The sequence below is a fragment of the Paramisgurnus dabryanus genome, chromosome 4 (assembly GCF_030506205.2).
Source record: "Paramisgurnus dabryanus chromosome 4, PD_genome_1.1, whole genome shotgun sequence".
Taxonomy (NCBI): domain Eukaryota; kingdom Metazoa; phylum Chordata; class Actinopteri; order Cypriniformes; family Cobitidae; genus Paramisgurnus; species Paramisgurnus dabryanus.
In genome coordinates, this window is record NC_133340.1 from 36,068,481 (window position 1) to 36,095,294 (window position 26,814).

Below are 26,814 nucleotides of genomic sequence, written 5' to 3' on the forward strand. Positions count from 1 at the left end.
CTCTTTGCAGAAGTCGACAAGGAGACATCCATGGATTTCTAAGCATCCTGTACATATTGGGGACCACAAGAAAACTACGTGTAGAAAGTGTTATCTATATGCAGTAGTTCGCATTTGAGGATTTTTATGTTTTTGTTCAAGAGGAACTGACTGGTTCATGTACCGGGCAAAATAGTTTTGGAAAGATTTGGCTCCCCATTATTAAGGATTGGGTCATCTGTAGATTCTGCAATGTCTTGTTCTGACGCACGGACTACTACATCGCGCACTCCTTGAGATATCAAATGGCTATGGACTTTGCGCGTATGGCGACATGGTTTCAGGCTGACATACCACACAGGAGCCTTCTTGTTCATTTGGAAAGTTACACATCGCATATGTATTTTTGGACAAAGGCAATGGGTAATTCCTAAGCCGAGATCGGAGAAGAAACTGGGCACAGACAGACACGGAGAGAGCGAGCGAGAGGGAATAGAGAGGAGCGCACTTGTTGTTTGGAAATGATTTTGATATTTCTCTTTTTCTCGATCTTGGATGGAGGGTTATCGCAGCTGCACTTCTCGGTTCCGGAGGAGCAGGAGCGCGGGACGGTCGTGGGAAATATCGCCGAAGATCTGGGGTTGGACATTACCAAACTTTCCGCGCGCCGTTTCCAGACCGTGCCGAGCTCGCGCACTCCGTACCTGGAGGTAAACTTGGAAAACGGCGCGCTGGTGGTGAACGAGCGCATCGACAGAGAGGAGATATGTCGCCAGACCGTTCCGTGCCTCCTGCACCTCGAAGTGTTTTTGGAGAACCCGCTGGAACTGTTCCGCGTCGAGATCGAGGTGATGGATATAAACGACAATCCGCCGAGTTTTCCAGAGACGGACATCACAGTGGAGATCACCGAGAGCGCCACGCCGGGCACCCGGTTCCCGGTGGAGAATGCCTTTGACCCAGATGTAGGGACTAATGCCCTGAGCACCTACGCCATCACCACCAACAACTACTTTTACTTGGACGTACAGACGCAGGGCGATGGCAACCGATTCGCGGAGCTCGTGCTGGATAAACCCTTGGACCGGGAGCAGCAGGCGGTGCATAGGTACGTGCTCACTGCCGTGGACGGAGGGCAACCTCAAAGGACCGGTACCGCATTGCTGGTGGTTAAAGTGCTGGACTCAAACGACAACGCGCCCACGTTCGACCAATCCGTTTACTCCGTGAGCTTGCGTGAGAACTCTCCTGTTGGCACGCTCGTTATCCAACTGAACGCCACCGACATGGACGAGGGCCAAAACGGAGAGATTGTTTACTCGCTAAGTAGTCACAATCCCCCGCGCATTCGGGATCTGTTTAACATTGACTCGCGCACCGGGAGGATCGAAGTGACCGGTGAGGTGGATTACGAGGAGAGCAGCACGCATCAAATCTACGTGCAGGCGAAAGACATGGGAGCGAACGCCGTGCCCGCGCACTGCAAAGTTTTGGTTAAGCTGATAGACGTGAACGACAACACGCCGGAGATCAGTTTCAGCACCGTCACAGACTCGGTGAGCGAGCAGGCTGTCCCGGGCACGGTGATCGCGCTATTGAGCGTGACAGACCGCGACTCCGGTGAGAACGGACAGATGACTTGCGAGTTGCACGGCGAGGTGCCGTTCAAGCTCAAATCGTCTTTTAAAAACTATTACACAATCGTCACGGACGGCCCGCTGGATCGCGAGAAAGCGGAGTCGTACACGCTCACGGTGGTCGCGAAAGATAAGGGGGTGCCCTCTCTCTCCACTACCAAGTCCATCAAAGTTCACGTTTCGGACGAAAATGACAATGCACCTAGGTTCATGCAGTCGGCTTACGACGTGTACGTGACGGAGAATAATGTCCCGGGCGCGTACATTTACGCGGTAAGCGCCGTGGACCCCGATGTTGGACAGAACGCATATGTCACTTACTCCATATTGGAGTGCGAAATACAGGGTATGTCCATTTTAACCTACGTGTCCATCAACTCCGAGAACGGCTACCTGTACGCGTTGCGCTCTTTTGATTACGAGCAAATTAAAGAGTTCAGTTTCATGGTGCACGCCAAGGACTCGGGATCACCCGAGTTAACGGCCAACGCCACTGTTAATGTCATCATAGTGGACCAGAACGACAATGCGCCGTCTGTAATAGCGCCTCTGGGCAAAAACGGTACAGCGAGGGAACATTTACCCCGGTCAGCCGAACCGGGATACCTGGTGACCCGTATCGTTGCCACAGATGGGGACGACGGGGAAAACGCGCGCCTGTCCTACAGCATCATTCGCGGAAACGAGCTTGGGATGTTTCGGATGGACTGGAGAACCGGCGAGCTGCGCACCGCGCGTCGGGTGTCCAGCAAACGAGACCCGCCGCACCCGTACGACCTGTTGATCGAAGTGCGCGACCACGGCCAGCCACCCCTCTCGTCCTCGGCGAGCATTAACGTGCTGCTCGTGGACAGTGTAGTGGAGGGCCGGAGCGGCGACCGGGGGTCCGTAAAGTCTAAAGAGGGCTCGCTGGACCTGACGCTGATCCTCATCATCGCGCTCGGCTCCGTGTCCTTCATCTTCCTACTCGCCATGATCGTGCTGGCCGTGCGCTGTCAAAAAGACAAGAAACTAAACATCTACACGTGCATGGCTGGAGAATCGTGCTGCCAATGTTGCAGTCGTCAAGCGCGAGGGCGCAAGAAGAAACTCAGCAAGTCAGACATCATGCTCGTGCAAAGCACCAACGTGGCCGGCACCGCGCAGGTACCCGTGGAGGAGTCGGGGAGCTTCGGCTCCCACCACCAAAACCAGAATTACTGCTACCAGGTGTGCCTGACACCGGAGTCCGCCAAAACTGATCTGATGTTCCTCAAACCCTGCAGCCCGTCCCGAAGTACAGACACGGAGCACAATCCGTGCGGGGCCATCGTTACCGGATACGCGGACCAGCAACCAGACATAATCTCCAACGGAAGCATTCTATCAAGCGAGGTAAAACGCATATATTATTACCTTTTTGAGTGACACTTTATTTAAAATTTCATTAATAACGTTTACAAACCCTAACTTATTATACAAATGCATAAATGTGTTATATTTTATGTAAATGTCATTAGTGAATGTGCATTCAAATACTTTATGCATTTGCCAGACGTTTTTATCCAAAGCAACTTCTAAATAGCACTAAAAGTGCTTCACTGGATCATAATCAGAGTGAAAATATTTTTAGTGCAATATAGCACATATGTAGCACCTGTGTAAAACCATAAGGTGCAATGTAGGTGCTATATAGCACAAAAATGGTTTTCCATATGATTATGAGCTTTTAGTGCTATTTAACACCATTTTTTTAAATTGTAGAGTGAAAGCTACACTTTTACAAGTAAAGGTGCCAGAAAGGGTTCTTCACAGCAATGCCAAAGAAGAACCATTTTTGGTTCCCCAAAAAGGTTCTTAAAATAACCATTTCGTTTTTGAACCAGTTTCACTACAAATAACCTTTAGTGCATCTAAAGGTTCTGTTATAGAACCATACTGCCCGATAAAGGAACCTTTTTTTTAAGAGTGCATGCATTTTTATCAGTATGTGTGTTGGATGCTTGCGTTGCAACACAGTGCTCTACCAATTGAGCTACCATTATACAAAACGCAACAACTTTATTAATGTTACTATACAATATTCCCATAATGAGGCAAAAAAAAAAGATAGAAAGAAAAGTGTGAAATTCCCCAAATTTTCTCTTCATACACACATGCCCCTTAGAAAGCAATTTAGTACTTTTCCTGTGTAATTCAGTAGCAGCCTCCGCTGTTGGTAATGTCAGATTGTAATCATCTGCCTGCTTGTGACTCATGTACTGGTTTCAACGGTGTTGCTCCAGGCTGTTACGTTCTATTTTCAGAGGCTTTAATTACACTACAGGGTCAGTTACATATGATGCTGCGCTACCTGCCAACACAGCTCCTCTTCTTCCCCCATCTCTTTTCCTCTGAGCCAGGAGATGAGCCAGGTTATCTTAAGTAAGCCCCCATATCCAACAAGTTCTACCTTACTACCCTTTGGCACGCTCTGTAAGGGTGTACCGTGCTGGGGTAAGTCTCAGTTGGGAGGGGGAGTGTATTGGTTGAGAGTTTTAAGTATGCCAAGCACACACTCGCTGGGTATCAGCCGAACAAAGGCGGTTCTATGGTTGAGGTGCTGTAGTGTGTGGTCAGAGCAGAACCGGGACCTGATCAGTGTTTTAATGTGAGACACAGATTGTTATTTCCATTATTATTAATGTCATTCTTGTGTTTTAGACCAAACACCAGAGAACTGAGCTCAGCTACCTGGTGGATAGACCTCGACGAGTCAACAGGTGCGATGATTCTCCTAATCCACCATTCACACGCACACACTAACTTAGCTATCTAAATATTATTAACATTTTTAAATACAGAAAGTTGAAAACACCATAATATAATCATAACTCAAAAAAATAAAAAATATAATTAATTATTAATATAATAATAATAATAATAATAATAATGATTATATATATATATATATATATATATATATATATATATATATATACACTATACTTTTATTTTTATAGTATACTATACTTTTATAGTATTTTTACAAACAAGTACATCCCAAAAAAAATGTCCCCAAATTTCAGGGACACATTTGTCCCTAAAATATGCTTAAGTTGGTACACACCCCACACACAGTGATAAAGCTGAGCAGCATTGCTAACGTGGCCCCTGGCCAAAATCTGACTCGGCTTCTATCCGTGTCATATTTATGTTGCAGAATGCATTGTACATTCTAGAAGAGTAATTCAGATTTAATATCGAATTTAATCAGCAGTCTAAACAGCGCCTGCCAAAAGTGCAATATAACCAAACAATCGATACTCATGAACTATGAAAAACTACACTTCTAACGAAGCTACTAAATGACAACGACTTGGTTTTATAATGTTTTACAGTTCAGCATTTCAAGAGGCAGATATAGTCAGTTCTAAAGACAGTGGACACGGAGACAGCGAACAGGGTGACAGTGATCACGATGCCACCAACCGGGGCCACACAGCAGGTGAGTACAGTAATTACCGTTAATACGTCCACCGTTGACCTTGAGGTCTTGCTAAAGACCTTGGGAGTTGAATGCTGAGGGTTAACATACAGTAGGGAGACAGACATTGGAGTGCCTAGTACTCGATGTGCCTTAAAAGAAACGTGACAAGGCTTCAGCCGATTCGAGAAGATCAATAAAGGAGGTGCGTGGAAATTACACATCTGTCAACAGAGCTAAACGGATTTCAGTCGATGCCGCGAACATGTCTGATGGACAGGCTTTCTGAAGCATTTAATGAGTATTTGAAAGCTTCCCTGGTAACAAACCCAAACAGCTGCCTACCACCCCCAAACCCAATTATTCTTTCATCCATATCAAATGCCAACGTTTGATGTAAACGGAAAGAATAGGCAATCGTTCGTCCTAGACAAATTTGATTCGGTTTTGTTTATTCATATTCAATTTCGCCAGCTTTTATTACTTTTAGCCTTCGCGTTTCATTTCTTCTTGATTATTGATCAAGGTGAAGCAAGGGAATAAGTTTACGACTCTGACTGGATCTGGTTCTGACCTTTCTTTCCAAGGAATCGTGACATTCAGCCTTCAGTTTGGCAAACAGCTAGACTATGGATTGCCAGATATTACATATGCGCTGCACACAATGGAATACAAATGCAATCGGGTTGGCCTGAACGAGCGTGGCAAACGTGGGTTCGGAGATCACGCGGTGTGTGAGGCAACCGTCTGTGGGAGGGCGGGAAAACCGAGAAGGGCAAGGAGGAGAAAATAAGTTAAATCTTGAAGAGGTAAAACGAGATGATGCGTGCCTGTCCTTCCACTTTAGCTGCTCTCCTCTGGGTGTGTGTTGGCAAGCTTACAGTTTCTGCAATTTCCTTTCACCGCCTGTCTCTGCGTAGCCAATTATCACAGTGAGGTTAAGAAGAAGGCCTGGGACACTGACGGGGAAAAGCACTCACATCTCCTTCACACATGCCTAGCTCGGCTCCCTTTGTTCTTACAGCATCAATTTGAAAAAATCAGTCTAAATTAAGAAAGGCCCGGCCAAGAAACGCAGCCAGATAGTGAGAGAAAGACAGAGCCAATGAGAGAGTGAAGTGTTTGAAGCTAGGAGAGCGGCGCCTGTGGAGCCTGTTTGGATGACTGTTATATCTGCATTTGTTTGTGGTGAGGATAGAGGCGTGACAAATTGCACAATTAGATCAACATGAGTGAGCGATAGATTGATGATTATCTATAAATGAGGAACGAGCGGTGATGACGTTAATCAAATCATTCCTGTCGCCGTAATTTAATGCTATCACATCGGCATCAGGAACACACAAACGTGCGCGCACACACAGTTGATGGTGGCAACAGTAAGAGGATGCGTCGGGGAAGATAACTAAATTAAAGTCGACTGATGGGAGCATAACCTTTTTAAATACATAACTCTGAGATGATTTAATTTACTTTATGCAAAATCTCAACAATATTTATCTGGCACAGAAACAACAAGGGTCTTAACTGTTATAAATGGATGTCTAAATAAATCATCTAAGTAAATCATTTACTTTTATTTAACCAGGAAAGCTGGCTCACTGTACCGTGACAAACAAAAAAGCAATTCTTAGCCAGTTTAAGCCGCTAAAAGACATCAGACATTTTTAATCACTGTCAAAAGTACTTAACCGTGTTGGAGATGATCAACACACTGACTATTTGTATTTTAAGAACACATCTGAAAGGAAATTTGCTTATCAGGGCTTTGCCAATGTTTTTTTCCTTCTCTTGTTTGATACTTTTGCACACCATTGATAAAATATGTGATGAGGTCTCCAGAAGGGAAAATGCAGGAAAGGCAAAAACGGCTGAAAATAACACACGCACAAACACAGTTGGATGAAGAGCATCTCCTGATGGAGTAACGCTTAGTGCAGTGGTTCTCAACTCCGTTCCTAGAGGCCCACTGCTCTGCACATTTTTTATGTTTCTCTCATCTGACACAATCAGATCAGTTCATAGAGATCTCTACTAATGAGCTGATGATTTGAATCAGGTGTGTAAAAAAAGGGAGACATACAAAATGTGCAGAGCAGTGGGCCTCCAAGAATAACATTGAGAACCACTGGCTTAGTGTGTTTGAACTCAAAGCTGCATCTCTCCCTTGATGTTTAAATCCCTAGCATTCATTAATGTTTTCAATTAGATATCCACATTAAGGATATGCAATATGTAACCACATACAAATCTAATAGTACAGGATTTGTTGGGCAATTATGTAAATAGTGTGGTTGGACTGAATATTTGTATTTATTTGTTTATGTATTGATTGATCATAGAGCGTTGACTTTCATGGCAATGCATAACTATTTTAGAAGGTGGCTAATTCGTACAAATTTGGTTTATCTCATTCATACGTTCATTATTATTGTATGTAATATTTGTACATTTTTGTACATTTCACGATGAGTAAAATCGTAAAATAGTAACAGTAAAGAAGTGCAGTTTGTTTACGAATTCTATTTGTAAGTTTTTGTACAATTTAGAGGGTACGATGAGAGCAAGTAGGGGTTAAGTGTCTTGCTCACTTCGGGATTCGAATCCCGGTCTCTCACACAAAAGGCGTGTGTCTTATCCATTGCGCCATCACCACCCATATTTATATGTTTTTGTACAATTCACAGCGTACGATGAGTAAGCAACTTCGTAAAATAGTAAAACAGTACAAACTTTCTGATTTCAAAAAACTATTGAGTAGCAGAATTGTTAGTTGTGTACGTGGAGTTTGTTTGCGAATTCTTTATGTGTCTTTTGTACATTTCATAGCATACGATGAGTTAGCAACTGTGTGAAATAGTAAAACAGTGCAGACTTTCTGATGTCAAAAATTTACTGATAGTACAATTGTTAGGTGTGTACGTGGAGTTTGTTTGCGAATTCTTTATGTGTCTTTTGGACAATTCATAGCATACGATGAGTTAGCAACTGCGTGAAATAGTGCAGACTTTCTGATGTTAAAAAATTTACTGAATAGTACAATTGTTAGGTGTGCACATGCAAATTCTTTTTTTGTACGTTTTTGTACAATTTATAACATACGAAGAGTTAGCCACCTTGTAGCATAGTAAAACAGTACAGACTTTTTACTTTTGAATAGTAGAATTGTTAGGTGTGTACGTGCAGTTTGTTTGCAAATTCTTTATTCGTATGTTTTTGTACAATTTGCAGCATATGATAAGTTAGCAACTTCATAAAATAGTAAAACAGTACAGACTTTCTAATTTCAAAAATGTACTGAATAGTACAATTGTTAGGTGTGTATGTGCAGTTTGCACTTTTTTTCCGTTTTTGTACAATTTACAACGTACGAAAAGTTAGCCACCTCATAACAGTAAAACAGTACAAACTTTCTGATGTCAAAAATTTACTTTTGAATAGTAGAATTGTTAGGTGTGTACATGCAGTTTTTTTGCGAATTCTTTATTTGTAAATGTTTGTACAATTCACAGCGTACGATGAGTTAGCAACTTCGTAAAATAGTAAAACAGTACGGACTTTCTGATGTCAAAAATGTATTCAATAGTACAATTGTTAGGTGTGTACGTGCAGTTTTTTTGCAAATTCTTTATTTGTATGTTTTTGTACAATTCACAGTGTACGATGAGTTAGCAACTTCGTAAAATAGTAAAACAGTACAGACTTTCTGATGTCAAAAATTTACTGAATAGTAGAATTATTAGGTGTTTGTTTGCAAATTCGTTATTTGTACGTTTTTGTACAATTCGCAGTGTACGATAAGTTAGCAACCTCATAAAATAGTAAAACAGTAAAACAGTACAGACTTTCTGATGTCAAAAATGTATTAAGTAATAGAATTGTTAGATGTGTACGTGCAGTTTCTTTACAATTTTTTATTTGTACGTTTTTATACAATTCACAGCGTACGATAAGTTAGCAACCTCGTAAAATAGTAAAACAGTACAGACTTTCTGATGTCAAAAATTTACTGAATAGTAGAATTATTAGGTGTTTGTTTGCAAATTCGTTATTTGTACGTTTTTGTACAATTTGCAGTGTACGATAAGTTAGCAACCTCATAAAATAGTAAAACAGTAAAACAGTACAGACTTTCTGATGTCAAAAATGTATTAAGTAATAGAATTGTTAGATGTGTACGTGCAGTTTCTTTACAATTTTTTTATTTGTACGTTTTTTATACAATTCACAGCGTACGATAAGTTAGCAACCTCGTAAAATAGTAAAACAGTACAGACTTTTTGATGTAAAAAATGTACTGAATAGTACAATTGTTAGGTGTGTATGTGCAGTTTCGAATTCTTTGAATAGCTATTATGTTTTAATACGGTTGCTTAGCTCGAATTTGCACTTATTTGCTCCTTGTCAAATAAACAGCACCTTTGATTTTGTAATTGTTTGGTTAGGTACGCTTCATACTTCTACAAAAAAACGTTACGATTCAAGTTTGAAAATATCCGGCAGACTTCTAACCAGCATTATGTCATTGTAATATTTACATGATTATTACATTGCAATTCTCTCTTTTTCCATTTACGTGCGAACAGCATTGCGAATACATTTACACTCTTTGCAGTGTGACACAGAAGCATTATGTCTTCAACACTTTTCAATGCTGTTTTTCAAACACTTGTATTTCCTTCAGAGCATGCAAAACTTGCAGTTTAATGTGTTTTTCACAGGCTGTTAATTTCACCTACAAAAGCGGGCCTTACTCAGATGGTATCGAGACCTACAGTATGCGTCACACGTCTCTGTGTGTAACCGTGATATCGATGTGAACTTCACGCTGCGAGCTTCTGTCTGCTGGCTCTGTACGGATATTTAAAGACCGTTCGTTTAATTACATTAAGTTCGACTGTATTCTATCATGTTTATCTGTGTACTTGATATTGATGTGGCCATGGATCCCTGCCTTATAAAGTCTCGTCTCCATGTACACATGTGTATCTCTATATACACACATACATTTGTTTCACTATATTAGTGAGGTAATTTCATAGACTTTCATTAATTTTATATCAGGCTAATACGATTTTCTATCGCCTAACCCTACCCCTAACCATAACCCTTTTACAGAATGTCAAATCAATGTGCACAGCATTAGATTTAAAGAAAAACATGATTTGGTTGATGCATGAGCCTATTCATTTAGTAAGGACTTGATATTGATATTTCACTAAATGTTAGAGAGGACATTTGACCCTCACAAATAAACTTAATTCAGAAATACAAAATGCAGGCAGGTTGTAGAAATGATATATGGATTTCATGAGACAACAGAGCAGATTTGCGATCCGGGTACGGTTTCAGATGTTAAAAGTGTAAGATGAGAAGAATTGCTTACTTGTAAGAAGGACACATCATGCATGAGATCTCTCAATAGTCGCTCCTTGACATCGGTGGGATTAAATGGATTGCAAATGGAGGGTTTGCTTTAGCCTCCTGCTTCTCAGATTTCTCCCATAAACCCTAAATATCTCAAATGTCTCCAAGTTTAAAAGAGATCTCGACCGCATCAAAATCTTGGATTTTGTGCTTGGATAAAAATATATAGAGAAACGTCAAGATGTATTAATGTGAACTCGAACGTTTCTCAGCAAAAGACCGAAATAATATACGGCTCTGCAGTCTTATTGTACATTACCAATTGCCTCATCTGTCTAATGTTATTTCTCAATAGTCGAATGAGAATGGTGTATTAAAGGACAATCACCAGAGTAATAAAATTGTCCTCTGGGAATGCATTTTACATTATTTAAGTACGAATTATAGTTCAATTCAAAATCAGTTCTCTATAAATGAATGCGCATCTGTAATGGTAACCTGTTGTACAATATATATATATATATATATATATATATATATATATATATATATAAAGCTTAAAGGAGCAGTGTGTAAAATTTAAAAGGATTTCTTGACAGAAATGCAATATAATATACATAACTACATTACCTAAGAATGAGCTGTTTTTATCTACATACACCGCGGGTCCCTTTACATGAAAGTCGCCATTTTGTGCCACCATGTTTCTACAGTAGCCCTAAACAGACAAACTTCTCTTTAGAGCAGTCACTACTGTTTTATGTCTTAAACAACAACATGTTTGTCCTGTGGCAGCTACCGTAGCTTCTCTATACATTTCGGTGAGCGGTGGACTGAGCCGTTGGTTGCAATTCACAATCTCACTGCTAGATGCCGCTAAAATCTACACACTGCACCTTTAACGCACCAGCAGTAGTAGAGCGACGCGATCTCACTCATTTCAATGGAAACTGGGCGACTTCCGGCGACACGAGTGAAAGTGACCGTTGGCGACTGTATGGGCGTGTCTAGCGACGCGAGAAAGTTAAGAAAAGATTAACTTTATGCAAATGTCGAGCGAATTTCGGGAGCGACTACCAATGAGAATGAAGCAGTGGAGTTCACATCATCCTTCTCTCGTCAGTTACTGGCGTGGATGGTGCTCATTTGTTTATGGAAAGCAGATTTAGAAACACCTCATTGAAAGAGACAGGCGACACACAGCGATAACGTTGCTGGCTGTCTGAACAAGGGGTAACAGGTTTATGGGGGGCGTTAAAGCGACACAAACGTGAGACATGGTGATGCACTAAAATAATGAAAACAATAGATGCCTACGAAGTCTGCGTGCGATTCGCTGGATTTTTTCGACCACGACCAGTGTGTCGCCCTACAATGAAATGCGCCGTATTTCATTGCAATAGTGAATGGCGCTACCTAGTGGCCGGGCGCAAAATGAATCATCAGTCAGCAATACCTATTGTGTGATTTAGCACAAAACAATTGTACAACTCGTACAATAATTTAGTGCACTGTGTGGAAGCTTGGCTTGCTGGCGAGCCCAGTATGATTGTATTTTTTCTGTTCACTACACAGCGTTGAGAGTAACTATTATCCCGAAGCCTATAATCCAGCAGGCCACATTACCAGTTATCCTGCTTTGCTTTGTTTTCTTGGAAATGAATGAGGCGTTACAAACAAGCTGATTTTGCAAATGCACAACATAACAAAACACTTCTATCACTGAACGCTTCTGTGTTCCCTATATAAATGTTAATCAGAACTGAACCTTGGGTGAGTGTATTTAATCTACCAGTGTTATGCATATATATCAACAGCACTAACAGCATGTTTCCCGGTCACCTACGTAAATCATTACAAGTGTGCTGCACTAATAAAACATTAGTCCCATGTGTGTTTCATCTAGGGATGCTTGCATGCGCACACACAAACACGCACACACAATATGGTGAGGTTTATCAGTAGGTCAGATTTGTCTAACTGGGTCCTTTGATCTCACTCAGAAAAGCCTTCTGCCACAAGAGATTAAAGATTGGCCTGACATGCATCCACCCCCATCTCTTTCTGCCTGTCGTTGACCCTCTCATCTTTTAGATCAACCTATACACGCTTTCATCCTGTCCTCTATATACATTCTTCCCATTTCTAGCATTTCTTTGGTTTTACCTGCTGAGTTTGACCTTGATGCAGCTGAAATTACTTATTGTTTAGGGGTGCAAATGTAGTTTGCTGAACAGTTTCTACAAATTTTAAAATGAAGAAGAGTTCAGATGCAAAACCTCTGGCACTTTTTCTTGTAAATAAGCATTTTGATCAGGCTGTTATGTTTGGTTTCAGTAATTTAACTGTAATGGCAATGAAAAGATTATTAGTTTGTAACTGCAATGCCTTATTTTCACAAATGTCACTTTAGTCTTTTCATTGGTTATTAACAAATTTGTCTTTTTCTGCAAAACCCTCTAAGTGCATGCAGTGCATGCAAGCTTTTTTGGCTACAAACAAACCCTCTACTTCTAAAAATTCACTACTTCTTTGGACAGGACACAGTAAACTGTTGCAAAAACACTATGGATTTAACTAGAAATGAAGAGTTTGGTTCCAAAATGCAATAAATCCATTTGGACTAATTTGGGTAAAAATGTGTTTTCTATACCAAGAAAGTGAAAAGATGAAAACCACTATTTTCTGTTACAATCTTTTATATAGCATCTTTAGGTTAAAATAACATTACAAATTCAAATCCATAATTTGATTCTCAAAGATTTATAATAAAAACTGATTAGTTTTTTCAAAAATGCTATAAATCTATTGAATCAATGTATAAATGTGCATTCATCTTTGCCATGTTATATTCATTTAGTTGACTAGTGGTATACACTAAAAAAATAAACATTAATGGCATTAATCAAAACACTTACTTTGTCATATTAAGAACACTGTCATTGCTGCTGTTATACTTGGGACATCGTCACTGAACTTTATTGACAGCGATCAGCTGTAAAATATTTTGGTCAAGCTTGATTTTCGTTGACTAAGTAAAATAATGGAAAGTTTTTCATAAGATCCCCTGGGGTCAATGTGTTAGCAAGACAGCCACTTTCCAAGCTTTTCACAGCTCTGGACCCTCATTTAGTTCAGTGTGACACAGCAATGCAATCTGACCTTTTCTTTCATATATTTGTTTTCAACCCTTCCCTTCTTTCTTCTCTGAAACCGGCTAATTATCACGCTCTGTGTAGTCATTAGCCAAAAATGCGCAAGCGTTTGTGTTTTGGTAGAGGGTTTCTACCCGTGCTGTGTGTTTTGGTCGTATTGCCGAGTGTCTGATTGAAGGACTTTAGAGACACGCAGATGAAATTAATCGCATGTAAATATCACAGCAGATTTGTAAAATTTCGTATGGTGGGAGGGACACGCACAGGAGAAAAAGGATAAACAAAAGGCTGGAGGGTTCACTGCTTTTGTGGGTATAACTATCTGTCTTCCAGCGGGCTGCCTTCCAGTCAATTACAGTGCATCAAGACTGCAGTTGATTATAAAACGAGTAAAAGCTAGCAATGCGTCTCTGTCAGTAGGTTTAAATAATCATCTCCATTCAAATATGAATAATTTCATACGCTATGCTGCGGAAAATTCATAATAATTTCACCTTTATCTGTTTGTCTTTGTTACTGTTGAACTGCTAAGCAAGAGAGCAGATGCTGAAGTGAGAGCAGGGGATCTTAAAGCTTGTGAATGTGTGAGGCATCTGCCGAGCTTAGGCACACAGATGATTTAACGCTTGGGTAAATAATTATTGAGTTCGTTTTAGCATGATGTGTGATTTAACTCTTTGTTATGCTTTTGTATAATCTAAAATTATAGTTTTTGCAGTAATACAAAACTACACATTAATGTAAATTCATTTAAAGGTGCAGTGTGTAAATTTTAGTGCATCTAGTGGTGAGGTTGCAAATTGCAACCAACATTTCAGTCCACCGTTCACCGAAACGCATAGAGAAGCTACGGTATCCGCCACCGGACAACACTGTCATCGTTGGAGACAATTTAGAAAAAAAACTTCTGTATAAACATGGCGGCACAAAATGGCGACTTCCTTGTAAGGGGACGCCCGGTGTATGTAGATAAAAAGTCTCATTCTAGTGTAATAAAAACATAACGGTTTCATCGGACGCACGTGATACACGTCTGGATCCGAACCTTACTTCCGGTTTCGTTTTTGTAATGGTCTGACTAGTTACTAAACTGATCTCTTGAACGAAAGCCTCGTCGAAAATAACAAATGTTTTGGTTTCCTAGGTAATCTATGTGTTATTTTTTTGCTTGTTATATAAATAAACTACGTTTAAAGAACTTTGTTGTTATTTATTCTTAGCAAAATTTACCGGAAGTTACTATGTTATTACTATTACTAAGTTATTATGCCCATTTTACAAGATGTATTATAAGTCTCGGGTACCTAGAACGTTTCTGTGAAGTTTCAGCTCAAAATAACCCACAGATCATTTGTGACCCTGGACCACAAAACCGGTAATAAGTCGCACGAGTATATTTGTAAAAAAAAAGGCAAGAATGCATTGGGTTATTGGTGAAAATTATCTTTTATGCCATATTAAGATCATGTTCCATGAAGATATTTTGTAAATTTCATACCGTAAATATATTCAAACTTATTGTGAGTGGATGCAGCAAAATCGTGATCAAAATTGGCCAGAAATTCGCCTCCAAACTTCACGTTGCTACCCATTCATTAAATGCTATTTTTTCAGTATTCTGTTTTTGGCACTCTCAGATTCCAGATTTTCAAATTAACTGAAAAAAATTATTTTATTAAATTTACTCAATTTTTTTAAGGTAAGTGGTTTCAATCAATTTATTTGAGCTACATTTAAACAAAAAGATTAGTAAAGTAAAATAAAATAATAAACTTTTGTTTAAATGTAGCTTAAAATAAATTGATTGCAACCACTTACCTTAAAAAGATTTAGTAAATTGAATGAATATTTTTTTCAGTGTTGGGCTATACCAACAAATCATACATCAATAGAAAAGTTTATTTATTTAGCTTTCAGATGATTTATAAATAATAGAAAAAAAACTAGTTTTGTGGTCCAGGTTCACATATAGTCCAAAATGTCCATATTTGGGTGGGAGCGAAAAAGCGTTGTTTTCATGCGTGTACCTTTAAATGCAAATGAGCTACAGATCCTGTCTTACCCTCCAACAGACAGTGAGCGCTTTTGGTTAAATAGATCTGATTCCTGTGACAATACTTACAGTCTGAGACAATAGTATATTTAGCCGCATTAGCGCTTACAAACACTTTTAGAAAAGCTTTTGGGTAAAATTAACCATCCGTGGCCGGGGCTTTGTTTGTGTGATGTCATATTAACAAGAAAATCAAAACAGCTTTTTTAATGATCTTGCCTTGGTTTAATGGGGATTAAAAAAGAAGGCGGTGAATTTTTTTCATTGTGTGGTTGTTCTGTTCACACAGTGCCAACACACATTTATGTCCGAACACCTTGTAAAAGTGGATTTCGCATAATAGGTGCCCTGTAAGGACGAAGACGAAAACATTCATTAAGAAAATGACATGTGCGAAAGGTCTTCCGCTTCGCGTTGTGCCGCATTACCACCTTGGGTGTGCATTATTTTCAATGGCCCGTCGTCAATTATTCCTTACTTATTTCATAAAATGACACAAAAGTGGGCTGCCCCCAGCACCATCTGGCAACCCCCAGTTTGAGAATCACTGCTCTAGTGAATAATATTGTGGTTCCTTGGACTCATCCTTCAATATAAATCTTTGGCACATATTTCACCTTTTCATTGTCCAATAGCCGAAAATGATAGAAAAAAAGAATAGCATGCTGCTTCCCAACAAGCCACACTATGCATTCACACATACAGCACAAATATTTGGGTATGAGTAACATGCAGAATTTGTATTTGTGGCCCAGTCTGTAAAAACCTTCTACAAAAAAATTATGTAAAAAACATTCTTTGAAAAATAACCTCAATAATTGAATGATTGAAATTAAACTTTGATACATAATAAGATTATGAGACCTAATCCTGTATTTTACAGACACGGTCACATTTATATTAATAAATAGTTGCCTTAGCAAGCATGCAAAATGTTCCTTTTTATGTTATAAAGCTAACAAACAAGCTTCTTCGCTCTGTGTCTTCTCAGGTGCTGATCTTTTCTCCAACTGCACGGAGGAGTGCAAGGCTCTGGGTCATTCTGACCGTTGCTGGATGCCCTCCTTCATGCCCAGCGACAGTCGTCAGGGTGCCGATTACCGTAGCAACCTGCACGTCCCGGGGATGGATGCGGTCCCGGACACTGAGGTACAGGAGAGCGTGGTTCCGGGCGATGCGTGCATCGGGCCTGATGATAGATCATTCTCTACGTTCGGCAAAGACAAGTCACACCACGGCACGCTCACACGTCACGAGCTACACACACTCTTACCAAGCGCGAGAGCGCCTTACAAACCCAACTACCTGTGTGAGTACTCGCTCAAAGTGTACGATTTCTGAAAGCCCCTGATCTGATTCACCGATTCACAGACATCTGTTCTGAATCTAACCCATGGCTCTGTGCATATACCTATTTATAAATAATGTAATCCCATTCCTCAAAACACCATTTTTTTACATTTTCTCTCGCTCTCCAATTTGTCTTCCCCTTTCCTTCAAAAACATAATTATGTATAATATATGGACATATCAATAAAGTACTTTTTTGAAATTGTGCAGTTGTGTCCAACATTTTGTCCTCCCAATACCCTCTAAATTCTCCCACCCCAAACATCCAATGACATTGGTTACACTATTCTCCATTATAAGTTTGCTTTATCGGCTCATAAATACTTTATTAATGAGTCATACTACCCTACATACTACAATACACACTGTGTGCTGTGACTTTTCCTTTAGCTGAGAACAATCAATATCATAACCACATAAGCATGGTATGCAATACATCGCTCTCCATTGCTTTACTTACTTAACGTCTATATGATGTGTTACGAAGGTATGCTATTTGCATTATAATGCATGCATGACCAATTATATGCAATGCATTATGCTCTAAGTATTTTAATTTATTACAATAACCATGCAATAATTACTAGTAAGATACCATATAATTGACTAGTACAATGTCTACTATTAAGCACAACAAATACCTTCAGAATGCAGCATGTATGAGGTACTTAAGTAAAGCATAACCTTAACCACATCACATGGTTGTAATCATGGATCTCATAGCACATCTTCAGCTGTATGCATTATGGAGCATGTTTATGTTCTAATACACAGCATGTCATATGGAATGGCTACATGCATTATGGATTAAAGCTTCAAAGCACATTTATCCCACTGTCATATGCATTTTTCAGCATGCATATACATAGGTGATAAAATCTTTCAGTGTTTGGCTATGTGTCTGTCATCATGTACGGTATCCATGTGGGTTGTAATTGCCATATGTCACCGTTATACTGTAAGTGCACTTGTGACAGCAGTCAAAGCGGTCCGCCTTCTTGTCTGAGATTATAGCATGCAAACTGTAGCGGAGTACGCTCACTGCAGCCAGAGACATTCAGCACTTTTGACTTTTGACTGTGTTCATTTTTTAAATAACGGATATTGTATGTAGCACTTCACTAAAGCATGGGGATGTGTACTGTACTATGTGTACTAAATGTGCATGTATTTTTTTTTTGAGACATGTGAATATAACAGACCTTATATCCACAAGCCCCACCTTCACAAATATTTGCATAATTGTTTTTTAATTAAAATTTGGGTTAAACACTCTCACAAGCAAATGTTACTCTTGCTAAAATGAATGTGTTTTCTGTAAGCCTGTGCACTTTAAAAACAGCAGGTTGTTTTCTTTTAATACACGGTTGGGTCAAAAATTACAAACCCAGCTAGAACAAGTTCAATATTTGACACAACCATGTGTTTAAACAACACAGCATTTTTAGCGTGGTTATTGTTTCAGAGATCTTCATCAATTTTAAATCTCTTTGGATGTCTTGTTTGTATTGCTTTTATGACAATTTTATATAGATAAGTTTTATACATTTACCCATAACAACATCGATCAGAACAAAGCACACACTGTAAAAAAAATGCAGCACAAAGTTAAAACAACTTGATTTTGCAAGTCAATTCAACCTACTATTTTAAGTTTTGACATAACTTCAAGTTGAAATTAACATTTTTGAGTTAAAGTAACATAAAAATTTGTGTTGATTTGACAAAAATACTGTGATTTTTTTACAGTGAGCTAAAACAAAGTAATACAAGAGTCCTCAATAGTGTACTTAACTAAATAAGTGTGTTACACTTAATTGCTGTGCGCTCTGAAAGCACTGTCCAATCACAATACAGACAATCTCAGAAAAAAATTATAATTTTGGTACAGATATGTACCTTTGAGGAACAGTACCATTATGTACCTCGAAAGTACCAATGTGTACTTTTGAGAAGCCAATATGAACCTAAAACACAAAATTGTAGTTTTTGAAAAGGTACAGCCCCAGCGACAACTTTTGTACCTTTTTTTTCTGACAGTGTGGAGGAACACACAAAAATTTGTTGTTCAAGTAAAAAAAAAAAGTTACATGGTTGCGTAAAATTTTACAGAGCCCCTAAGGTGACATTGGAGTAAAAAAATCAAAAGTTTAGTTAAATGTGCTCACGTAAAACTATTGCGTGCTCACGTAAAACTTTGGCGTGCTCAGGTGAAACTTTCATGTGCTCACGTGAAACCTTCATGTGGAGATTTTTTTTACGTTTAGTTTCGCATGCGCATGTGATACTGTCTCATGCGCACGCAAAACTTTCTCTTTCACGTGTGCACGCGATACTTTCACGTGTGCACGCAAACTAAACGCGATAGTTTCACATGTGCACGTGAAACTAAACTTTATTAATTTTTTTCTCCATGTCCCCTTAGGGGCTCCGTAAAATTATGACTTGATTTGACCTAAAAATATTAGTTGACTCAAAAAAGTTTAATGGTGTAAAATATAGTCAACAAATATTTTTGAGTTGAAATAAACTTTTAGGGCAACCAGTTAAGTTAGTTTGTTAAGTTGCACCAACAATATTTTTTTACAATGGCAGGTCAATTGGTTGTATAATATATTCATATATATATATCATATAAATCATCTGAAGAGTTTGGTTCCAAAACGCAATAAATCCATTTCAACTAATTTTGGTAAAAACGTGTTTTCTATACCAAGAAAGTGACAAGATGAAAACCATTATTTTCTTTTACAAACTTTCACATAGCATCTTTAGGTTATAATAACATAAAAAATTCAAATCCGTAATTTGATTTTCAAAGATTTATTACAAAAACTGATTATTATTTAATTTCTTTGATAAGTTTTTTTTTTCAAAATGCTATAAATCTATTTAATCAATATATAAATGTGCATTCCTCTTTGCCATGTTATATTCATTTAGTTGACTAGTGGTATACACTGATTAAAAAAATAAACATTAACAGCATTAATCAAAACACTTATTAAAGGGATAGTTCGGCCAAAAATGATATTAAACCCATGATTTACTCACCCCCAAGCTGTCCGAGTTGCATATGTCCATCGTTTTTCAGACAAACACATTTTCGGATATTTTAGAAAATGTTTTAGATCTTTCAGTTGATTCAATGTAATGTTACGGGGTCCACCCATAGTCCACGACCTTCAAGTCCAAAAAAAGTGCGTCCATCCTTCAAAAATTAAATCCAAACGGCTCCAGGATGATAAACAAAGGTCTTCTGAGGGTAATCCGCGCGGTGTTGTTGTAGAAATATCCATATTTAAAACTTTATTAACAAAAATAAATACCTTCCGGTAGCGCCGCCATCTTAGTCGCGTCCGCATTCAGGATGAGAGCTTACGCAGCCTACGGAGGCTACTCTGCTGCTGCTCTGTGCGCCCGCCCTCCGAATTTGTCATACGTCACTAAGAAAAGTGCGTACACTACGCTAATACTCTCTCCTGAATACAGAGGAGTCTAAGATGGCGGCGCTACCGGAAGGTATTTATTTTCATTAATAAAGTTTTAAATATGGATATTTCTACAACAACACCGCACGGATTACCCTCAGAAGACCTTTGTTTATCATCCTGGAGCCGTTTGGATTTAATTTGTGAAGGATGGACGCACTTTTTTTGGACTTGAAGGTCGTGGACTATGGGTGGACCCCGTAACATTACATTTAACTGAAAGATTTAAAACATTTTCTAAAATATCCGAAAATGTGTTTGTCTGAAAAACGATGGACATATGCAACTCGGACAGCTTGGGGGTGAGTAAATCATGAGTTTAATATCATTTTTGGCCGAACTATCCCTTTAAGAACACTGTCATTGCTGCTGTTATCCTTGGGATGTCGTCGTTCAACTTTTTTGTAAGCGATAAGCTGTAAAATGTTTTGGTCCTGCTCGATTTTCGTTGATTTCGAGTAAAATAATTAAATGTTTTGTCGCGGTTTGGGAAAAAAGGAAGAAAAGATGACAGAATAACAGGGCGGATATCGAATTTTGCGTAAAATTAGGAATTTATTTTTTAATACTAACCAGATACAATACTGATTTTGGTTGCAACAAATAAAAAAAGGCATTTATTGCGTTTTGGAACTAAACTCTTAATCTGTACATTTTATATACAGTATAACCTTTTCTTTTGCTTTTCGTATTTCTTCTGCACACCACATGGTCAAATATAATACGAATTCATGCAGATTTATGTAATTTGTATAACAATGAATTAGTCCAACGCATAATGACATCCAAAGATATTCAAGGCTTTACAAAATCCTCCCGAAATGAAGAGCAAACAATAGCAAAACAGTGATTTGGTGGCTTGTGCATAAATGTGTGTACACGATATTTGCTCTGTGAGACTGAGCTAAATTACAGCAAAGCCATGTCAGATGAGTCAATAGTGAGATCTCATTTAATGTTATCTGCCTGTTCTCTGTTCTCTTCAGCACGCAAAAGGATTTCCTAGCACCTTCCGCGTGGACATTCCTGAAAAAGCGTGAGTTTGCACAGTTACGTGAGCGGCCAAAAGCATCAAGCTGTTCTTTTTAAAAACTTTCCTTCGTTCGTTTCTTACCGAACTCAATAATCGCGACCAAGCCGGTCGTTCCCAGCTCTGACGGATTGCTGAAAACGATTCAATCGTTGACGTAAGGACCCTGGGAGTTCTCAGCAGGACTGAGAAACCTCGACAAATCCCTCCAAAAAAACTGGATGTGCACAGGGAGGAATGGGGAACAGGATATTGCATATCAAAAGTGATGGAGAGACAAAAAGAAGAACGATGGAAATATCAATGGACGTGGCTGTTTATTATCAATCTCTCCGCTGTGATCAGTGTGTGTCTGTTTACAGTCAACTATAAACTATATTAACTATCTGAGCCCTTTACCTGTTTCAACATACACATACATGCACACACACACACACATGTATACTGTACAAACTAACTGTACAAAGAGCAGCCCAACAATGTGCATTATAAACTCAACTATCCGTTTTAGACTTGACTGTTTTCTATAGTCGTTTATTTTTTTCTTCTTAATCAGTGTGGTCAAGTGTTCTTCTGGATCTACTATCTTTAGAAAAAGAGTGGATGCGGAGGACAAAAAAGACGATTGTGTCCTCTCATTGGCCTATGAATACATCATCAGACATTGTGCTTATATTCACGTGTGCAAGTGTGTACTGTTCTCTTTAAAAGTTTCAAATAACTGTAAATCTATAACTATATATATATGTATAAACATACATATATAATATATATATAAATATACTTTTTTCTGAACCTGTGTAGCCCATTGGATAGTTTCCTAAACACCATATTGCCATAAACCAATACAAAGTGCTGATAAGACTTGCATTAAAAGTGGGGCTTCAAATTGTGTGGCCTCTCTGTCTTCAAGTACAAAACTTTTCATGCTGTAATGTTTTTGTTATGTAATTCTCTTTCGAAAATTTTTAAAACATATAATACACAGTTAAAGGAATAGTTCAACCAAAAATGTAAATTCTGTCATCATTTACTCACCCTCATGTTGTTTCAAACCTGTATTCATTTCTTTGTTCTGCTTAACATATAGGAAGATATTTTGGGCACTGTTTGTAACCAAACCATTTTTGAGCACCATTGACTTCCATAGTAGTATTTTTTCGTACTATGGAAGTCAATGGTGCTTTTGTTTCTTGCTTCAAATATCTTCCTTTGTGTTCAGCAGAAAAAAAATGTATACAGGTTTGTAACAACATGATGGTGAGTAAATTATGACAGAATTTTCATTTTTAGGTGAACTATCCCTTTAATTCATTGCAACAGTATATTGCAACAATGAAATAAGTTGTCACAATAGGACCCTGCTGTTTATGACATTTTAAAGACATTTGGTACAGTATTATCTCAATATAATATTATAAAACAAGTCAACTAATCTGTATTTAAATGTATCATGGGTTCCATAAAGGCATCTCTGTTTAATGGCCTTTCAGCAAAATGCAAAACAGTAAGACGATTGTGAAACAACAAAAAGAAAATGGTGACTGAAAATAATCTGGCCCTTTTTTAAATAATTTTTTTTTAACCCCATTCCAGTGTCTATGGCTATACTCATGGCGAGAACTAGTTAATCTATACAGAAGCTGATCTATACACAACCTGATTTTCCATGGCTTAGAATTTCACCGAATTTTTTGCTAATTTTTTCCGTGGCATTTTCACGGATCTCCGCATTTTTCGGGCCACGGACTTTCTTTTCCGTGGCATTCTCACGGATTGGTCACTCAACTGTTTTGTCCTATTTTCTTACCATTGTCGCTTCGGTTTAGGGTTAGATTTACATAAAATGACATCCCTACCCAAACCCAACTCTAACCACAACGCCAGGCGACAATTGTTTAAAGTTTAGAAAATATAAAAGAATACATCAGTAAAAATAGTATAAACCAATACTTAAAGTGACATACTAACGCAAACACCAAATCTAACCCTCAACCGAAGCGACAATGGTTTGAAAAAAGGAAAAAGCAGTTGAGTAACCAATCCGTGAAAATGCCACAGAAAAGAAAGTCCGCGGCAGGGTCATGGAAAAATGCGTATCTGTAAGAATTCTGTAAGAACTGAAACTCCACACAGAAAGACATCCTGACCCAGCCTGGACTCAAATCTGGGACCTTCTTGCTGTGAGGCAACAGTACTAACCACTGAGCCGTCCCTGGGCTTTGTTTTAGCTAACATAATGTGTAATAAAGTAAAAATGACAGCATTTAAGGCGTCCCTTAACCTGCCCCCTACACACAGCGACATTATTGAAGAACCATATTTGGTTACCTTCCAGTCAGAAACCTTTACTTTTATAAAATGTGTACATAAAAAAAGTAAAAAAATACCCTTGTCCTAAGAACACCCCAAATTATTAAAATCTACCTTCATTTTTACCCTTGTCTTAATATATGCAGATGCAATTTTTACACTTTTTTTTAAATGATTATATTGGAAATTTGTGTTTGGAGTACAGATTTTCTGAAAATGTGCAAATGTAAGAACAACAACCACCAAATACAACAAAGATTTTTACAATTGAATATCTAACTCACTGAGATTCAGTATCTAATGTAGAGCCCTTGTGACAGCTAGCGCCAGTCTCTCTTCCACTCTCCCTCTTCCTCTCTCTCTTTCTGTCTCTCTCTCTCTCCTCACATACACAAATATGAAATGAGTCTTTGAGCTTATGTCTGTATATATATAAATAAGCTCATAGTTTCATTCAAAGCAATCCAGAAGATCTTTTACTTCTTGGCCCGAATGATAAGCAAGAGTATGAAAGGCTTTGATTGCGGATGTTTATTCGTTCCTGCCACACTGGCTGTGATTAGAGAGCTGTGCTGAACAGAATCTTCTCCGGCCCTGTCTCCAGTATTCCTGATTGGCCATTAGCAAAGAGAAATAAAGCAGTCGCTTTAATGCCATTGGAAAGATCAGCATGTAAAAACAAGGCTTTGAAACGAACTCTCCTGCATGACTAATCAGCAACAGAGTAACATCAAGCTCTCCATTTACAAAGAAGACAAATATGGTAGAAATTACTTTTCACTTGCACAAAATGGACACAACGAGTCCTCACAACAGCAGAATGGGGGCTTTTAGCTAAAGATGAGCTCTCGGTTTAGACTGGCTTCTGTGCGTGGCTTACGCATGCATCGCTGGTTTAATCTTGTTGCTGTAAGGCCAAAAAAACACATAATGAGCCAAAAACATGGTTTCATTAAAAAAAGATTTTAATGTTTTCATGTTGTGCGTTTATTCATAATAATACATACATGCATCATTAGGAGTAAGAAAAAACATAAATAGATGGAAAGGTTACACAATTCCAAATCTATTGGCTTGGTTACAGCTCTGCAAACTAACCTGGGACGTATTTTATGGAGTATTTACAGCAATGTATTGGTATAAATAAACTATAAAATATACTATACATTTTTATTTGTTTTTATTTGTCAACAAGCAATTCATTTGCATCATTTTGCACAGGAAAGCATAAGACTTACAAATACAAACATACAATTGTGCACATGCATGTACACATAATCTTAGAAATAAAAAAATACAAAATCATTCAAAAGAAAAAAAAACAAGGTTTTTACACTCTAAATAAATCAATACACAGTATGCTGTAAATTACCATGTGACCCTGGACCACAAATCCAGTCATACTGTAAGTCGTACACTGGTACACAACATACAAAAAAATGCAGCATTAAATTAAAACAACTTAGTTTTGCAATTTAATGTACTATTTTAAATTTTGACCTGTAAATAGTTAACATAACTTATAAAAATTAGTTGAAGTTGTTTTAACTACATTTTTTAAGTTAAAGTAGCAAAAAACATATTTATTTGACAAAATGCTGCATTTTTGACAGTGTATATTTGTATATATATATATATATATATATATATATATATATTGTATGGGTCAAAATTAGGATATTAGATATTAGAAGTAAGAATCATGTTCCATTAATATATTTAGTAAATTTTGTATTATAAATATATTAAAAAAACATATTGATCATTAGAAAACTTTAAAGGACAACTTTAAGCACAACAATGGCGATTTTTTCAATATTTTGATTTTTGATTCCTTAGATTCCAATTTTTTTTATCTGGACCAAATATTGGGTCTCATTCACTAAACATGCGTATGCACAAATTAATAATCATGATTCAACAAAAACTTTCATACAAAAATTTATTTTAAATGTATGCAAAAACGTAACAACAACTTACACCACACCTACGCAATAATCATTAACAAGGTAAAAAAAACATTTTTACTTACATTTTTGCATACATTTAAAATAAATGTTAGTATGAACGTTTTTGTTGATTCATGATTTGTTATAACATCCGTACGCACATTTCACAAACAAATTTGTGCGTATGCATGCTTAGTAAATGGAAAGCTTATTTTTCAGCTTTCAAAAGTATAAATATAAATAAATAGACCCTTATAAAAAGACTCTTATGACTGGTTTTGTGGTCCAGGGTCACATATTTAGTTTAACAGTGATTTTACTAAATACAGCAAAAATTGCTGGGTCTTTGCATGCCATAAATTCTAGCTAATTTAATGACAGTTTTATAGTTCAATGACAGAGATTGGACACAAAGCCACAAGTCTTACTGTATTAGCGAGTGGAAACCGGCCTTTGGAGAACTGTGACAAATATAGATTCATGATAATTTCTCTCAGGACCTGCCTGTGTTGTCTGAGGTAATGACTACGGGATATCTGCGCATGAACCGTGTGCTTCTGAGAACACAGTGGCGAGTCCGATGAAAAATGACGGGGTTCGTTTTAACATTCTCAAAAAACCAAGAACAAGATATCTGCTTTCTCTCAAGTAACAGGGCAATAGGTGGTGGGGGGCTTTAAATAGGGGCCGGTACTACAAAATGTCAAACAGGCACAGCACCGAGATAAAACCCGAGGTCAAGAGATATCAGTGAAACACTGAATGACCACAGACAAAGACGTGCTATCAGCCAATCTACCCCCCTCCTCCTTCTCCTCTGGGCAGGACTATTCCACATAGACACTGGCAGAGCTGGAGAAGATCAAACCAACAAGTAAGTGATTGTAAGGGCTCTTGATATCAGGTTTCGCTCTGGTTTTTGTCATGAGACGCACCAGAGACCAGAAAGAATCTCTTTACTTTATAAACAGAGTGATCAGCATGTGATGGGCGAGGGGAGGGGTGGATCGTAATAAGAACAAACATCCATTTAACAAACTGATGG

The 26,814-nt window shown here is 38.2% G+C and overlaps 1 protein-coding gene across 4 annotated transcripts; it reads left to right on the top strand.

The window, feature by feature from the left end:
* Positions 1-22,396, top strand: pcdh10a (protocadherin 10a). Of its 4 annotated transcripts, none has more exons than XM_065254412.1 (5): positions 2-2,990; positions 4,299-4,357; positions 4,976-5,082; positions 16,628-16,945; positions 21,464-22,396. In XM_065254412.1, the coding sequence occupies exons 1-5, from the start codon at positions 501-503 to the stop codon at positions 21,481-21,483; spliced, it is 2,994 nt and encodes a 997-aa protein (XP_065110484.1). In that variant the 5' UTR covers positions 2-500; the 3' UTR covers positions 21,484-22,396. The 4 variants fall into 4 exon arrangements, 3 of the variants coding, with proteins under 3 accessions (XP_065110484.1, XP_065110483.1, XP_065110485.1); XM_065254413.1 differs by having other exon boundaries at positions 3-2,990; positions 16,628-16,785; XM_065254411.2 differs by lacking the exon at positions 21,464-22,396 and having other exon boundaries at positions 16,628-19,119.
* Positions 22,397-26,814: the final 4,418 nt, after the last annotated feature.